Source organism: Penicillium maclennaniae, assembly GCF_028827695.1.
Source record: "Penicillium maclennaniae strain IBT 15551 chromosome Unknown utg000001l:1.0-3280838.0:1.0-3283122.0, whole genome shotgun sequence".
Classification (NCBI taxonomy): Eukaryota; Fungi; Ascomycota; class Eurotiomycetes; order Eurotiales; family Aspergillaceae; genus Penicillium; species Penicillium maclennaniae.
In genome coordinates, this window is record NW_026623213.1 from 2,658,482 (window position 1) to 2,675,326 (window position 16,845).

Sequence of the window (16,845 nt, forward strand, 5' to 3'; positions counted from 1 at the left end):
AATATACTAACCCACAACGATAGTCACTTTTACTCAGCATTTCGAGGCTCGTTATAATCGGAAGAAATAAATTGTTTTGGTATCTAAATCTTTATGTACTCATAAAACATCACGTCCTTGTTTTTTATTTACTCGTCATCGCCAAAGAAGACCTTGACAGGCAACCAGCTGTCACCACAGACCTTGAAGCGGTCCTTGAGGTTATCAAGCTGGTCAATCTCCTCATCAGTGAGGGTCCAGCCATCGATCTCGAAATTGCCCTCAATGCGGGACTTGTTGACAGACTTGGGAATGACGCTCCAACCCTTCTGGATACCCCAGACGAGCAGAACCTGCTGGGGAGTCTTGCCCTTCTTCTCGGCGAGCTTGAGGAGAGTGGGATCCTTGTAAAGAGGAGAGTCGGTGGAGCCGAGGCACGAGTATCCGGTGGAGTGGATCCCCTTAGAAGTGTTGTAAGCAACCAGCTTGGGCGAGGGGTTGTTGGGGTGCAACTCGATCTGGTTCACCGCAGGGACAATCTTAGTGGAGGGGTCATTCAGGAGCTTCTCGAGATTCTTGATGCCGAAGTTGGAGACACCAATGTTGCGGACCTTGCCGGTGGCAGGCAGCTTCTGCATCTCCTGCCAGGTCTTAATGAAGTCCCAGTCGGGCAGGTGCTTAGACTTGTCGTTGGGGTCAGTAGAGCAGGGCCAGTGGACCAGGTACAGGTCGACGTAGTCGACATCGAGGTCCTTCAGGGAGGAGGCAATGCCATCCTGCACACGATGGTGCCAGGTGTTGTCCAGCTTGGTAGTGATCCAGATCTCCTCACGGGGAACGCCGGAGTCCTTGATACCCTGGCCGACCTCGTGCTCGTTGCCGTAGGCGAGGGCAGTATCAATGTGGCGGTAGCCCTTCAACAAGGCGTTCTTGACGGCCTCCCGGACTTCATTGGGCTTGGACTGCCAAGTACCCAGGCCGATGGCGGGGATCTTGTCGCCGGTGTTGAGAGTGTAGGTCTTTCTGTGCGGGGAAGAAGGTTAGGACAATGTTGAGAGCTCCCTTGAGTGGCTTGGCTTCACTTACTTAGTGTGCTGGTTCGACATTTTGAAAGGAATTGGAGTATTGTATCGGAGAGAATCGACGAGGAAGAGGACAGGGTCTTTATACGTGGCCGGGGATGATTACAACATAAAGTGGGCAGGTCCAAGCAGCAATGATGTCGTGCCCCTCTTTCCCCCCCCAGTGGATCCTGTTTTGTCTGGAGGGCAATGGCACCAAGTAGAGGGGAGTCAGTGTCAACGAACGTTCAGTGGTACGCCCATCCCTACCCGCCCCTCGGTAGATATCGCCTTCATTAATAATTCCGCTGTCTACGGTTGATGTTGGAGACATGCGGTTCCGGCTAAAATGCAGGGCACTCTTTTCCCAGCGTGGTAAGTGGTCCACAATTTCTATTCATCTCCACCTGACATCATCCCAGCCAACAAACACACTTTTGCTCCAATTCCAGAAATTTCGCGGAGTCGCCCCCCCCATCTTTCGGCCTTCCCCACTCGGTGTCTGCGCGCGGATAATTTCGCCCTCCCGATCCCCTTTATACCCGAGTCTTGGGTCCGTCTCGGCAAGACTTCCATTTTCCCGAGTGTCGTCATGTCTTCGGGATTCGTTTCAGCCGGGACCAACGAGCAGCCTGTTGAGCGTGACGATGAGTGGCTACGCGCGCAGAAGGAATTGGACGAGGAGCGGAGGCGCAAGGCGGAGATAGGCAAGCAGACCGACGGGAAGAGTCTGTTCGAGGTGCTGGAGGCGAACAAGAGTGAGCCTCTCTTGTGGATCCGGGGCGCCTACAAGCGCGCAGGGTGCAGGGATCTGTGGCTGACATGTTAGGGTGATTTTCTGGCGTCTAGTGGCCAAACAGGAAGCATTTGAGGAAAAAACGCGTCTCAAGAATCAATTTCGCGCCCTGGACGAAGATGAGGTCGACTTTCTCGACTCCGTCTCGAGTCCACTCGCGCTCAAGAGGCAGCCGTGAAGAAGGAGACGGCGGACCAGCTTGAACTTTTTCGCAAGCAGCGCGAAGAGGCGGAGAAGGCTATGCTTGGTCCGGCCTCCTCGGAGGTGACACGCGCAGAGGAGGAAGAATGGACAATTCTCGCGCGTAAGAGACGGCGTGACAAGGGTAAAGACTTGCTGCTTCCCGGCAAGAAGCGCAAAGCTTCCAGTGCGGAGGGCAGTGTAAAGCCCGATACGTCTAAAGATGAGGAATCGAGTCAAGGGAAAGGACCAGCTCCTGAAAAGACTTCTGCGCAGTCTACAAACACGACTACTTTAGACACAAGTACGACTCCCACGGTGGCTGGAAATGCCACACACAGCTCATCTACAAGCAAGCAACCAGAGGTCAAGGCACCGACTAAACCAGCAGCTGCATCCCTTGGACTGGTCGCGTATGGGTCGGATTCAGACTCAGATTAAATTAATCGAGACCATTAAGTACACCTCTCTGCCTGTTATAGTAAACCACACTCAACCTCCTCTCTCGATTCCCCACCAACTCGGCGCCAAATTCACCCCTTAAGGCTCTCAAATCTGCTCCTCATAATGCACCGTACTCTGCTTAACCTCCTGCTCCTCAACCTTCCTCTCCAAATCATGCGCGATATAATCCTTTGTCTTCGTCCCCGGTACAATCCAAGGAGCATGTGAGAACATGTAATTCATCTCCTCCAACGGCACCTTCTTCGTCTCAGGCAATAGTACCCAAAAAAAGAGTGCATTAGTGAAGTTACAGATGGCAAACAGGTAATAATACCTATATCCGATATTCTTCATCGCAATTGGCGTAACCTGACCGATCATAGTATTGAACGCAAACGAGATCATCGTCGTGATTGAAACACCCTTTGATCGAGTTCGCGTGTCAAAGACTTCAGCAGGGATAATCCAGGATAGCGGGCCGCAGGTTGCTGAGAAGGAGAAATTGTACAGCCAGGTCATTATGATAAAGCCCCAGTGCGCGCCGGTGTTGTTGGTTGTTGGGGGGGAATTTGGCGAGGAGCGCCGTTGCGATGATGAAGGTCACGCAGTTCCCAAGATTACCGGAGATCAGGGTCCAGCGACGGCCGAAGCGGTCGATGAAGAGGATGCAGAGGAATTGGGCGATGAGGGCGATGATGGAATTGATGGCTTGGTAGCGGAGGGTGGCTTCGCCGGAGATGCCGATTTGTTCGTAGATTGTGACAGAGTAGTATCTGCGATGTGTTAGGATGGGCGTCAAGCTTTGTTCAAGGTTGACATTGGGATCGGAACTTACTGAATGGCTGATACACCGGTCATCTGGACGGATGCTTGAAGGGCACAGCAGAGGAACAAGCGACGGAATGACGATCGGCTCTTGAACAGCTCGATATAAGACTTAGCCTCATGTTCGTGCTCGTAGCTGATAGTCTCCTGGATCTGAGCATATTCAGCCTGAACCCAGGGATCATGCTCGTTGCCGTGAGCATGCAACTTCGCCAATGTCCGTAGACCGTCTTCAGAGCGGCCGTGATCGATCAACCAACGTGGAGACTATACAATCAGACTTGGAACACTTCGCCTGCAATTCTGAAAACTCACTTCGGGAAAGACTCCGATCAACAATCCCAGGATCACCGCAGGGATAATCTGAATGCCCAGTGGCAACTGCCATTGAGCGCTGTTGGTCGGGCTGAAGCCAATGTACGTACCGTACCCAATCCAAGAGGCACAGAGCGCGCCCACGCCGAGCATAAATTGCTGGAGAGCAGTGACTCGGCCACGAATTTTGGGGTGGCAGATCTCAGCTTGGTACAGTGGGATAACCATGGTGAGGAAACCAACGCTGCATAGTGTGAGTGATCGAATTGGGTTGAGCGTTTAAAAAGAGCATACCCTAATCCGGCAAAGAAACGTCCACTGTAGAGATAGCCTAGATTTTTGGCACCGGTTTGGAGTCCTCCTCCCAAGCAGAAGAGCAGACAGCCAAGTGAGATGGTCTTTTTTCTGCCGAGATAGTCGCCAGACGGTCCAGCGAATCCTGCGCCGAAGAATGCGCCTGTGGTGAACATGGAGACGACCAGGCCGCTGTTGTTCGGTTAATATGCGTGACTGACGGGCTACTGACTGACTGACCTTTGTGTATCATCTGCCTCGAATTTGTCCTTGAAGGACTGGCATACAATCACCTCCGCAATGACACCCAAATCATCTATTCTCTCGTTAGACTTACATGTCAAGAGAAGCAAGGTGAAGAGAAAAGGTCAAAGCACTACTACATACATCCGTACAGAAATGAACCCACAGAGGCGAAGACGCCGACTAGAAACTATATAAAAAGTCAGTCTCAATGCATCGCAGGGTTCTATGTATACCGAGGTAGCTTACCTGGTACCATGATGGTGAAAGACCCATGGTGGGCAACTTGAGTAGACACTGATTCAGGTATCAGACCCACGATCAACGCGAACCGGGAAAAGAATCTGGGGAATCTCCACAGAAAACACCGCGGGGAGCCATTGTCTTCATATACTCCAGCACGCGTAAGACTTGCGCGAGGAACTTTCACCGCGCCACCGAGATTGTCCCATCGCCTCTGTTCCTCTAAGCTAATCCAAAACTGGCATCGAAGCTAGTATTGGATGACCCTTCCATCCAAATCAATTCTTTGCCAGCATCGCCGGGGAACAAAGTATATCCAAGCGGGGCCGAGGAGTCTCTCCCTGAGGGGCGGCGCGTGCGATGCCGTGATTGACGGAAGATTTCCTCCTTCCTCGGCGTGCCCCAGCTACGACACAACACCAATGACGATTCTCCATAAAGTCAGTCAAATAGGCGTTCCCCCAGTCTATCAATCGCTTAAGCGCTGCCCAAAGGGTGGTAGGCTAGAGTCGGGTTGGCTTGGCGATGCCATGGCATCGGAGTCAGCGTGATCCACCTCGGGGAGACAGGTCCAGACTCGACCCCGCAGGAGATTTTCCGCTTACAGGGTAATGAAAGTGGCATGAGATAAATGGGCTTGAGCTGGATGCCCGTGTCTAGTGGGATTCAGTTGTTTCTGGCTTCTTGAATGTCCAGTGGATTTGATCGTGTCTATAATTCAGCCACGGCATAAAAATCTGGAAAGTTCGAGCTTTGACGTTTTGTTCCTTTCACAATGACTACATTTACCAAGTTGGAGGAGCAGGAGACCCCTGTCATCTCCGTGCACTCAGACCGTCGTATCTCTAAGATCAATCCCAATATCTATGCCGGCTTTACCGAGTGAGTTATCCTCATATTGATCTGGTGACCGTTCCGAACAAGTTGCTGAATAGCTCCTAGGCACATGGGACGATGTATCTATGGAGGTATCTATGATCCTGGGAACCCTCTCTCCGACGAGAATGGGTTCCGTAAGGATGTCCTCGAGGCCTTGAAGGACCTCAACATTCCTGTTGTCCGATATCCCGGCGGGAACTTCTGCGCGACCTACCACTGGCTCGATGGTGTCGGACCTAAGAATCAACGACCTTCGAGGTAAGCTTTTTGTTGTACTTCCATTCACAGACTCTGACAGCAAACTAGGCCTGAATTAGCCTGGCTCGGAACAGAGACCAATCAGTTCGGAACTGATGAGTTCATGCAATGGTGCAAAGTTCTTGGGACTGAGCCATACCTCTGCTTCAACTTTGGTACTGGCACTCTAGACGAAGGTAAGTAATATCCGCTTCAATTCAATTTACTATCACTGACCATCTCCAGCCCTGGCTTGGGTCGAGTACTGCAATGGTACCGGCAACACATACTACGCTAACCTCCGCCGAAACAACGGCCACGAGGAACCCTACAATGTAAGCCACCTAAGCTCACCACCAACAAGCAGCACTGACTTCCGTCAAAGGTCAAATACTGGGCACTTGGTAACGAAACCTGGGGCCCATGGCAAGTCGAACAAATGACCAAAGAAGCCTACGCCCACAAAGCCCTCCAATGGGCCAAAGCCCTTAAACTCCTTGACCCAAGCCTCATCCTCATTCTTTGTGGCCAAGACGGTACCGCATCGTGGGACTATTACACCCTTAAACACTGTCTCCTTCCAGCCCACTCCGCCCTCTCAACCAGCTCTGTCCCCCTCATCGACATGCACAGCATCCATCTCTACACCTGCTCATCCTCTCATCTTCCGAACGCCACAGCTCCATTAGCAGCTGAGCGTGCTATCGAGATCACATCTTCTCTGATTGACCTTGCGCGCATCGAGAACAACGTACCCCCCTCCCAACCCCGTCCGACCATCTGCTTCGACGAGTGGAATGTCTGGGATCCGATTCGCGCCGAAGGATCCAAGGGCGCAGAAGAGAGCTACACCCTCTCTGACGCCCTCGCAGTGGCAGTGTGGTTGAATGTATTCATTCGCAAGAGCCGTGATCTTGGCATGGCGTGTATCGCACAAAGCGTCAATGTAATTTCGCCTCTTATGACGACCAAGGAGGGAATCACCAAGCAGACGACATGGTGGCCATTGTATCTATTCTCGAGGTATATGCGTGGCTGGACGGTTAGTGCGCATGTTTCTTGTGCGACGTATCAGGGGGAGACGGCGCCTGTTTGGTTGAGGGGCGCTATGGAAACGCCGTGGTTGGATGTTAGTGCTAGCGTTGGAGAGGATGGATTTGTGAGTCTGGCGGTTGTGAACATTTCAGATGAGAAGGGGATTGAAGCTGTGGTTGAGGGGGTGAACGGGGTTGTGGAGGTTTTTACTGTTACTGGGGCGGATGTCATGGTTTCGAACATGAAGGGGGCTGAGGAGGTTAGTATTAAGGAGGGGACGTGGGATGGAGCCGGGAAGTATCTCTTCCCGAAGCATTCACTGACATTGTTGAGATGGAAAGAGTAAGTGTTGCCCAGCGCAGATTGAGAATTTAGATAGAGAATGTTAGAGACCCCGAATTTGATGCACGATGTCTTCGGTTGAGAAATTCTGATGATTTAATCATTCAATGTGACCATTCACTTGAGGATATTCCACGACATATTGTATTTATGTTTCTCTCTATCCCACCTTTCCTCGCATAAATCGCATGCTCGAATGTAAAACTGCTGACTCACCGATGGGAGTCAGGGATGGGAAATCTCACTGGTTTAATGGTTTTTCGTCATTTTTCGTCATATTCTAGAGCCCATCTCACAGTCTTCAATGAAAAAGGAAGCTTTATCACCGTGGAAATATTCCAAAACTTTTCCACTGCGTTGAAAGAAAAAGATTAGGCAATATGTGAAATCCCTAGGGCCAAATGCCAAGAAAACAAGAACATTCCATAAGGCAAGTCGGCATCAAGCACTCAAGGACTATTGAGTCGGAAAGCTCGTGTAGTTATCTACTGGGTAGAGGTCAAGGTTTGGTTGACGAGGCTGATAATGGGTTTACGAAACAGTTGAGCATGGCGCCATACTGCCCCCAAAGTATTATGTCAGCCATAGCTAGCAAGAAGAGGAGCAAGTGGCGGCAGTCAACAGCTTTCTGACGTGGGTTCGGTGTGCCATTCCATATACACTTGGGACTGAGTTCATCATAGAGCCATTCAAGCGCTACCCAGAACAAGCTGTCGCTTCTTAGAGAGGGTTCCCCTCGAACAGACATGGGTGGCATTCCCTGGCAGTCAAAGGGATGCAAAACATGCAAAACGCGAAAGATCAAGGTACATGACACCATCTTCCCTGAGCGTCTGGGCCATATAGAAGGTGGCGGTCACTAACCTACACTCTAGTGTGATCTGCAGCAACCAGCGTGTGTACGATGCATCAAGCGTGGTCTTTCATGTCCGGGTACGAGCATGATCGAACATTCATCCACCATGACCATGGAAAAGTGCTGGCGCGATCCAGGGCCAGGAATGCACAGACTCAATCGCATACCGCCAATTCTATCCAATCTGTACTTGTTCCTCAAGCCGTTGATGCACCTCCAACCGATCGCGCGCAACTGTTCTCATCTTTCTTAAGCGCATATTTTCCCCTCTATACTGCAGGCATCGCTGGAGCTGATGTATGGTATCATCTAATTACGGGCTTATCTACCATTCCAAATAAGGGCCCGGTGCTTGATAAGGCACTTTCGTCGCTTACTTGCGTTGGACTGGGACAGATAAACCAAGATCAACGGATGCTCTACCAAGGGACTCGTCTGTACAATGCTACGGTGCGACACATGTCGGACATGATAGAGCGCCGACTACCCAACGAGGAGCTTCTCTTTGCCACGGTCATCTTTCAACGGCTTGAAGTATGTTCTTTTCTATATCCCTTGTGCTGATGTCCACGTGTGCTGATCAGGCAGCCTTTGCTTTCTCCCCATGGCATCGAGCCATGGCTTGCCCATGCTCAGGGGACAAATATGTTCTTACGTGAATGTTATCATAACTCATCGAACAATCCCTTCATAGCATTTGTCCACCAGCATCAGCAGGTATTAGGAGTTGTGAGTCTGGCATATTTTAAGCTAATTTCTTATCATGCACTGATTCTAAGGATCTCTCTATTTGCTAGGCAGATCCCCTATCATCCCCGAATACCTCAGGCGATGGACAACAACCACCCGCACAGTCCAATCGCGATAGACCGATAGGTGGTGTCTTTGAGCTATTCACAGCTTTCAAGCCCATCCTGCGCGGAATAAAGCAATTGGATGCCTCTAACCATGAAGCCTGCCAGACACTTCTCCAAGATTTAGTTTTGCACAAGGACAAAACGATCGCATGGTTCGCGGGGGTAGTGTCATCTCTCGGCGCTGAGCCAACTCGTATCTCAAACTATCTATCGACTTGCGCAAAGCTACCTTTAACCGATGAGGTATTTGGCCCTGCCTATTATTTTCCCTCACTTGGAAGTGCGAGGCTGCATGTCGTGTACTGGACGGCTTTGGCTCTCGTCTATACCATGATGTGTCAAGTCAAGGTGCGTGCTAAGGCACACAGTCAAAGCTCAGGCTCCATGGATTTGACCACCGATGAGGACACTATGCTTTCTTGGGTTTATGCCGACGAGGTATGTCGGGGCATTCCGCATTGTTTGACAGATACGGAAAATATATGGGGTGCACAACATGCCATGTTCCCTTTGGCCCAAGTCGCCAATATTTACAGCATCCTCAGATGGCGAGAGAAATTCATGTGGTGTCAGCAAGCACTCAGTGCAATCGAGTCTCTCGGATTTGGCCTCGCGGTGCCTTTGAGAGAAGCTGCTTTGAAGCATTGGGCTCTCTTGGAAACCGCAAATGCGACGCCTTCTTCCACCTGTCTGTTTGAGCGCTAGATGCATACAACATCGATAACATGAATACATGGATTGGAACTCTGGCGCTTCTATTTTCTTTTTTGCTATGGCAGCCTAAAAGGGTGCCACTGCTAGTACATGCGGTGACAACTTTTGATTCATGGAATTAGACATCAGATCAATCAGATCAATGACCTGTGATTCAGATCCCCGCTTCCTTTACATTACGAATGAGAAATTTCCAGATGATCAAAAGTTAATCAAAGTCGTCAATTAGAATCATTGGTACATTAATCAATCACATAAATCATGAACTGGGTCTCGTCTAGCAACGTTATCTAATCTGAGTGGAAACACTCTCGGCTCTTTATCTAGCCGTGGGTGACATCCTGAACGGTACCATCGTGGCCAACATGGATGTTGAGTCTATTCATAACAGTCAGCACTTTTTTCCTGTCATCAGATCTGTTTCCATTCTGACCTATCGGGGTTGTGGTCCATGGTCTTCATGTCATCGGGCTTCAGCACACGGTGATTTTGCGGAAGATCCTTCTTCGCGAAAGACTATAGTCCAGTATGTAAGCCATACACGCATCACCAGCTTAATAGAATCATGTTAATTTTTGCTCTGCAAGTCACATACCATCTCATCACTCCCCGAGTCACTGATCTTCTTTCCCATCAACTTGTTGACCCATTCGGACTTGTCCCCCATAGAGGAGTTGATACCAGGTACGACCATAGGCATGATGGATATAAGATGGAGGATTCTTGACTTATTAAAGTTTAGGAGCTTGACACAAGGCAAAGTGAATTGAGGGGCAATTCCAGGTGTGTAGACATCTATATATGCGACGTTGACCCGATGACGTAGGTGCGATAAGTCTGCTTAGTCACTTTGCTAGATCGGGGAATGGGCTGTGCTGTTCCTGCTGTGGCCAGTCAAGATCCTCTATTTAGATGGCGTGGATCCGAAGGTGATCATGGAGAAATTACCCTTGGATTCCTGGATGGTGACGTTGGAGTAGTCTGGTCCTTGCTGAGATGACGACTTTGCAGGACATTTTCTAGAATCACCACTGCATAGTTGGAAACTGTAAAATGACTCCTCAAGATATGCTGCATTATGTTTGGGGGTGAGTGACATTTATGTAAACATTATAATCTTGCAAAGGAGTCAGTTGTCTTGATGCGGAAGGAAGTCACGCTGTAACCCAACCCTTGTGAACTCGCCATGGAAACCGATCGGGCGACTGCCATGTCTATAGTAGCATTGGCTTTTTTTTTCTCTGGTGCAAGTTTTTTACTCTTCTGTGCTTTGTGAAAATACGTGACCCAGGGAACTTCGTTGAAAGAGTCCATCTTATCCTCGGAATCTCTATACCAATGACACCTTTCAAGAAGAGCCGCCTGGTCCAGCTATTATGGTCTGAAATGACCAGACGCCGGGTGTGTACACCTAGACAAGTTTTCAGCGATATTGTGTCTCGACAGCAGAGATCTACTATCGAGATTCATCACTCACCTCCGTCTGCTACCCGACCAAATGGCGCAGAACAAATCAGGCCTCAAGTCAAGGACACACGACCAGAGCAGACACCATCAGATGAGTCCTTTGAATCAAGAGACACGAGCCTCCGGGCTGAATTTCGAAGAGGAAACAATGATTTCGAGCACCGTTTCTGGAACGAAACAACCAAAGATGCCGAATCACCAGTGCTCGCGGACCCCAACATCATCGTGAAGCCCAACAAGAGCCTCATCGATGCCACTCACCCATCCATCGCAGCAGCAACAATAATCGGCGTGATCGTCTTCGGAGCGATCTGCTTCCTTCTGTTCTGGTATATCCGGCGAGAGCGTCGCCGACGCCGTCTTTCGGAAATTCAATCCCCAAGCTCAGATCTCTTCAACCCATCCTCTCTCACCCTGGGCCCAGAAACAAGCAAGACTCTAGACGATTTTCTCATGCGCGACGTACCACCAGAGCGAACATCTCTCATGTTCAGTCGCACTCGTTCACCATCCGTGACATATCTCATCGACGAGGCAAACCGCCACAGCAATCGCAACAGCTACGATGAATCGAGCACCTTGACTAAACTGGAAACCCTAGATTCCCTCACTAGAGTCTCAGCAGATGGTGTTCGACCTATTTTCATGCTTCCAGATCTCTCCTCTTCTCTACCGGGTCCGTCACTACAAACTACCTCAGCCCAGCATACATCGATCACCTCTCCGCGCGCATCATTGGCAGGAACACTCCCGCCTTCTCCACGATCCTCCCAACTCTGGACAACCACCACAGCCGCAACAACTGCATCTACAAGTATCAAAAGAAGCTCCCTTTTAGCCCAACAGTCATCTGTCTCTCAAGCTTCACAGCCCATGCACAAGTCGCAAGCCTTGCCAAGCCCAGTCACTTCACTGATGCAGCCTCGCTCCTCGAATTCGAACACTTCGAGGACTTCGAGACGATATTCCGGCGGTGATATAGTTCGAAGCTCCCCTCGTGGAATCTACGATTCTCGAGGCGCGCGACCTGTGAGAACGCGAAGTTCGCAGAGTGTCTCACCCAATGTTTCGCCTCATGCCGAGTCGAATAGTTCGGGGCATTTGCCTTCTATTCCGTCGACTCCGTCGCCGTTGTTTCGATTCTCCGACGCTTGAGATTCCATCGAGCGTGGATGTTTCAGGTGAACCCTGAACCCATTTTGGCATTTTGGCGTTTGGGTAATGGTTACTCTCCTCTATGGTGGTTTGGCAAGATACTCTTTATGGTTGAGATGGAATTCCCCCTTTATACCGGTAACATGAATAAGGACCTCGATACTCAGTAGTCAGGAATTCAAATTCAAGTTCAAAAACAAGTTCAAGTTTCGTTTCTAATCCATAAATCGCTAAGCTAGCTAGACATTTAGAAAATGTGAGAATAAAAAAAAGTAACCTCGAAATGAAAATGCACCCCGCGCCGTTCCAAGCCGGGATACGCAAACCGCAGCAAAATGAAGAAAAACAACAAACAGCGTACCCCCAACGCAGCCCCACGTCCATCATGAGAATGTACAATCAAGTACGAAAGAGGATATCCTGAAACAGATCTATACGAGTCAAATTCAGAAATCAGAATCAGAGTGCCGACTTGGCTTCTTGCACACTTCGTAAACACCGCTCCAGGCGTTTACCGCGCTCTTTCTCCCTAACAAGAGTCTGCTTCACAAAGGCACGGATGGCATCCCGACCAACTTTCTCGCGCCAGGTAGTCCAGCCTGCTAATTCGCCGACGACGACGTCCTTGTTCCAAGTGATCTCGCGTGCGAGGCGGGAGGCTTGGGCTTCGCCGTCTCGGATTTTCTGCTGAAGGTCGCGGACAGATTTCTGGCGTGATTCTTCGAAGCCAGGGAGGTTGAGGTTGAATTTGCGAGGGAGAGAAGAGGAGAGGAGGGATGAGCGGTTGCGGGAGATTGTGCGCGTTGTAGATTGGAGAGATGAGATGAGGGCGCTAGGGCGAGAGAGCGATCTGAGAATTGCGGCAGTGGTGTTGTCGATTGAGGTTAAGGCGGCGATGTATTGGAGGAGGGGAGATGAGTCGGAGCTTGAAGTTGAGAGGTACGTGCCGTAGCGCGTGAAAGCATCTATGTAGACTGACGGGAGAGCGTTGGTTGGTGCTTGGAATGTGGAGAGAATGGATGAGCAAAGAGAGACGGCGTCTGCTAGGTCCGAGGCGCTGTTTTGGAGGGCGTGGCCGCGGCGAATGAGACTTCGAGTGTTGGCGTGAACACCACGAACCATTTCTTGTGCGTGTGAGATGAACTGTTCGGTGTCACGCATGCCCTCTTGACTGACGGGTGAAAATTCGTCGGCGATCGTTTCCGTTAAAGCTGCTGCTTTGTGGCGGGATCGGTCGGCCATCATTTCGGGTTGCAGTTCAGGGACGAGGAAGAACTCCCAAAGCATCTCGTGCGTGGAGAACGTCGGATGGGCAAGCAGTGTCTTGAGGAACCGATCAAGCTTCTCCTGAAGATCATGGAGAACGGACCGCGAGGGCTTGGAGTGAATTTGGAAGGGATTGCGGAAGTCAGAGAGTGATGGAACATACGATGCAGGATGCTCCACTGCAAGCCACTTGGCTAAGTTCTCAAAGTCGGCGAAGCTGCGCCGGCACGTCGTGACAGTATAGGTCGTCGAGCCTGGCCGTGACGTTGCCATTGACTCCGACGGCGGATACGGTGCGCCGGACTTTAGAATGAATCTAACTGTTGCATCCTCGACAAAGAATGATCGAACCACTGTAGTGACACGACCCGAAGGATCGCCACAGGATGATGGCGGGTGCGACAGCAGAATCAAATCGTCAATTCGGTTCCGAACTTCATCATCCTTCGCAAGCTCAACTGCTGTCAGTCCCCGAGCCTCTTTGACATGGACATCTACCCGCGGATCCATGAACAGAATGCGGACTTGGTTGACTCGCCCATATTTGCTAGCCATCATCAAGGGCGTGAATCTCTTATCGTTGGTCGCGTTTGGATCGCAGTCACTCTCCTGCAAGATCCGTGTTGTGATTTCGGGGTCACCAACGATATGCAGCAATGTATTGCCCTTCCCATCGACATGATCATCAAGTTGTAGTGCTTTCCCATTACCCTGGGCTCTCTGAGCTGCTGTCAAGGCGGTTTTTACCATGGCCTTGTACTCGGGGTGATCGTATGAGCGACATAGAGCAAACAATGGGGTCTGACCATGTTTGTCTCGCTGGCGCCATGGTAGAAGGCCACCCAATCGAGCCAATAGGCCAGGTGTGCTGAACAGATAGTGAGCAACAGTTCGACCATGCACATCTGATTTGGTCATATACTTGGCGACCACAGCCTCGTCTGTTTTGCTAAACAGGAAGTCAAGCAGTATGCCGACAACCTCAGTATGTGCGAGCTGCACAGCTGCATTCAGCAACGTTGTGCCATCTGCATTGGTATCTTCCAGGATATCTTCCAGGGGATAGTATTCCTCTAGACTCAGCAGATACTTCAAAGCTTCGGTCTGGCCACTCTCTACTGCCATCATGGGAATAGAGTCTCCTGTCGGATCCTGTGTCTTGGTAAGGGTCTCTATGGAACTGTCACCCTCGATATTGCTGGTCATGGATCCAATTGTATTTGTTCTGGAAAGGAACGAGACAGCCGACGATTCTGACAAGCTGCGAACATCCATCGAGACCTTCTTGACAGGGCGTATTGTGTCTTTGAGAGCAGGATTTCCGTCCCAGGTCTGGAAAGGAAACACATGGGCTAATGGTGGCGGTTGAAAAAGTGCAGCCTCGGTCAATGGATCGCCGTTGGTGAGCACCGAGCTGCTATACATAGAAGATGTCTCGAAGGGAGATTCGTCCGGCTCTTCGTCCTCTTGGAAGAAAACGGACTTGCGCTCGGGCTCAAGAGGAGCAGTCTCATCGATGGATACATGGTTCCCATTTGGTTCCAAGATACTTTTCATGTCAGAGATTCTGCCAGCCTTTGTCGCTTGCCAGAGACGACGGTTTCGAGCGCTCGCGACACGAAGACCCGCCGAGTCGGTCACAAGGTACATCAGAACTGCTTCTAACGTACTCAGGGCATAGCCCATTTCACCGCTTTCTACATCATCTATGTAGATGAAATGTTGCATATACAGCAAGCGGGCTTGGAGATGTCGAATTTGCGATCGTATGACAACCACTAAGAGCAACGACACCAAGACATCGGCATTGATTGTGACAGAGGATCTTCCTTTCTCAGAAGAAAAACCATCCAGAGTGTCATAGCTGCCCGGGAAAGATACCACTTTGACGGTTTCCAAGAGGATATTCAGCATCTCATGAGGGCCTCTTGCATCGCCCATTTTTCGAAACTGATCAACTCCTCGTCCGATGCGACGGGTAAGCTCTCTTTTGCCTTCACGTCCGCCTTCAACTGTGATTCCGACTTGTATCACATCAAGACTTTCCATGTGTCGGATCCTAGAGTCCAGCTCTGAATCTTCTGGCTGGCGGAAAGCACAGAGTCGCGGGAATAGAAGTGGTTCATGGACTTGCTCGGCAACGTAACGTTCGATGAGCCGCTCGACCAAAGGGCCTGTGAGGTCCGTAGTGGCGCCTAGTAAAGACAATTGTTGCTTATCAACTAGCCGGAAAAGATCAATTGCTGCAGTCACTGCTGTCTCCAGACTCCGCCGCATCAAATCTTCATCATCCTCGAAATACTCTTCAGAATTGAATGGCAGTCGACCTCTGTTGCGAGAGGACCAACTGCGTATTGATGAAGTGTCATCTGCAAGCGTCTGCGCGCGAGAAAGTTTCATCTCGCTTTCGCTGCCAGAAGCAGAGGGCGATCGAGAGGGAGGAGGCGGAAGCGGTTTTCCAAGCTCCTTGCCAAATTCACGGAATAGTCGCTCAAGCCCGGGCTGCATCTGCCGTGCAATCATTGGAAAATTGGCGAGCAGTTCTCCAAACAATTTTATCTCTTGCTTCGGTGGAGGCACCGACTCCCCAGTCGCACCCTTCCTATCCGAGATAGATGATTCTGCCCTTTTTTTATTCGACGTGGGCAGCATTGGTATCGAACCCGGAACCGTAGCTGGGATTATTCTGGCGGGGTCGTAAGAGCCGATCAATGGCCGCGAAATGTAGTATATGAGCCATGGCCGAGAATCGCTGGAAGAGGACGATGTGTAGTAAAGCGCGTCAGATAAGAGCTGAGCTTGAGTAAGGGATTTAAAGCCTGAAAAGTTCTGGGTCAATGAATAGTTACTCTGGAGGTTCTTGGGTTTCCCACCTTTGTTACTGTAAATAGAGTTCTCCTTGATTATCACCGTCCTTCCATTGAAAGTCGTCACCTGCTTCGCCTTCCCCCGATTATCGCGCACATTGGAGTCCTCCTTTCCAATCGTCGAACCCGGGTTGATGGGAATCCGCAGTACATGGCTTCCTAGAAACTCCTCCGACGCGATGAGATCCGAATATAACAGGCCAGATTCCCGGTCGCGCGAGCCGACTAGGCATTCCGTCGTGGGAACAAGCAAGACCTGTCATGTTAGCTACTCCGGCCGATCCGAGGGGATACATGAGCTAGACTCACATGGTTCTCCACGGGTATACACTGCCCGGGAACAGTGCTTCGGAAGAAGGCACGAAGGAAAGGGTTTAGAGGGTGCATCCAAACGGTTTTGGACGGCCCAGCAGAGTAATTCCAGCAATCATCAAGCCGTCAAATCTGCAAGAACGCGGGGATTTTGTGCGTTGTCCACTATTTCGCGGGGAAGAGCTCCGGCGCATTCAGCTGCAGGCAGCAGGTTCCAAGGAATGGCCTGAGTTGTCACCGGAGGAACGTTCACAAGACCGAGAAGGAAGACTGGAGGTCAATCGAAGGTAACGAGGTCAAAAGATCTCAGAATTACAGAGTAGATTTACCAACGCGAAAGATGAGCAGGGAGATCGAGAACGTGATCGCTGCGGGAGCTGAGGCGCGCTAGCCGAGTTGGGTAATCAGCGTTTCTCGTCTATCAGAACAGAATAAGTATAGCGAAGTATTGGAGCATAATGAATATTTTAGAACAGAC

General features: G+C 50.5%; 8 protein-coding genes across 8 annotated transcripts; 4 read left to right on the top strand and 4 right to left on the bottom strand.

Annotated features, from left to right (window-relative positions):
* Window positions 1-128: 128 nt before the first annotated feature.
* Window positions 129-1,085, bottom strand: gcy1 (putative glycerol dehydrogenase Gcy1; the record flags this gene model as incomplete). The annotated part of the gene is made up of 2 exons (XM_056962675.1): window positions 129-1,002; window positions 1,066-1,085. 2 exons carry the CDS (start codon window positions 1,083-1,085, stop codon window positions 129-131), a joined length of 894 nt encoding a protein of 297 aa, XP_056827678.1.
* Window positions 1,086-1,632: 547 nt separating this feature from the next.
* Window positions 1,633-2,457, top strand: N7477_001013 (PSME3-interacting protein; the record flags this gene model as incomplete). The annotated part of the gene is made up of 3 exons (XM_056962676.1): window positions 1,633-1,841; window positions 1,870-1,960; window positions 1,987-2,457. The coding sequence occupies 3 exons, from the start codon at window positions 1,633-1,635 to the stop codon at window positions 2,455-2,457; spliced, it is 771 nt and encodes a 256-aa protein (XP_056827679.1).
* Window positions 2,458-2,565: 108 nt separating this feature from the next.
* N7477_001014 (uncharacterized protein) lies at window positions 2,566-4,413 on the bottom strand (the record flags this gene model as incomplete). The annotated part of the gene is made up of 8 exons (XM_056962677.1): window positions 2,566-2,883; window positions 2,969-3,233; window positions 3,296-3,552; window positions 3,601-3,844; window positions 3,895-4,086; window positions 4,135-4,210; window positions 4,282-4,327; window positions 4,387-4,413. The coding sequence occupies 8 exons, from the start codon at window positions 4,411-4,413 to the stop codon at window positions 2,566-2,568; spliced, it is 1,425 nt and encodes a 474-aa protein (XP_056827680.1).
* A 742-nt stretch (window positions 4,414-5,155) lies between these two features.
* N7477_001015 (alpha-N-arabinofuranosidase) lies at window positions 5,156-6,877 on the top strand (the record flags this gene model as incomplete). Its single annotated transcript, XM_056962678.1, has 5 exons — window positions 5,156-5,262; window positions 5,323-5,517; window positions 5,566-5,693; window positions 5,743-5,831; window positions 5,882-6,877. 5 exons carry the CDS (start codon window positions 5,156-5,158, stop codon window positions 6,875-6,877), a joined length of 1,515 nt encoding a protein of 504 aa, XP_056827681.1.
* Window positions 6,878-7,619: 742 nt separating this feature from the next.
* N7477_001016 (uncharacterized protein) lies at window positions 7,620-9,291 on the top strand (the record flags this gene model as incomplete). The annotated part of the gene is made up of 4 exons (XM_056962679.1): window positions 7,620-7,728; window positions 7,761-8,263; window positions 8,318-8,458; window positions 8,527-9,291. The coding sequence occupies 4 exons, from the start codon at window positions 7,620-7,622 to the stop codon at window positions 9,289-9,291; spliced, it is 1,518 nt and encodes a 505-aa protein (XP_056827682.1).
* Window positions 9,292-9,623: 332 nt separating this feature from the next.
* Window positions 9,624-10,000, bottom strand: N7477_001017 (uncharacterized protein; the record flags this gene model as incomplete). The annotated part of the gene is made up of 3 exons (XM_056962680.1): window positions 9,624-9,678; window positions 9,734-9,816; window positions 9,896-10,000. 3 exons carry the CDS (start codon window positions 9,998-10,000, stop codon window positions 9,624-9,626), a joined length of 243 nt encoding a protein of 80 aa, XP_056827683.1.
* A 638-nt stretch (window positions 10,001-10,638) lies between these two features.
* Window positions 10,639-11,922, top strand: N7477_001018 (uncharacterized protein; the record flags this gene model as incomplete). Its single annotated transcript, XM_056962681.1, has 1 exon — window positions 10,639-11,922. The coding sequence occupies one exon, from the start codon at window positions 10,639-10,641 to the stop codon at window positions 11,920-11,922; it is 1,284 nt and encodes a 427-aa protein (XP_056827684.1).
* Window positions 11,923-12,381: 459 nt separating this feature from the next.
* N7477_001019 (putative VPS9 domain protein) lies at window positions 12,382-16,442 on the bottom strand (the record flags this gene model as incomplete). The annotated part of the gene is made up of 2 exons (XM_056962682.1): window positions 12,382-16,311; window positions 16,365-16,442. The coding sequence occupies 2 exons, from the start codon at window positions 16,440-16,442 to the stop codon at window positions 12,382-12,384; spliced, it is 4,008 nt and encodes a 1,335-aa protein (XP_056827685.1).
* Window positions 16,443-16,845: the final 403 nt, after the last annotated feature.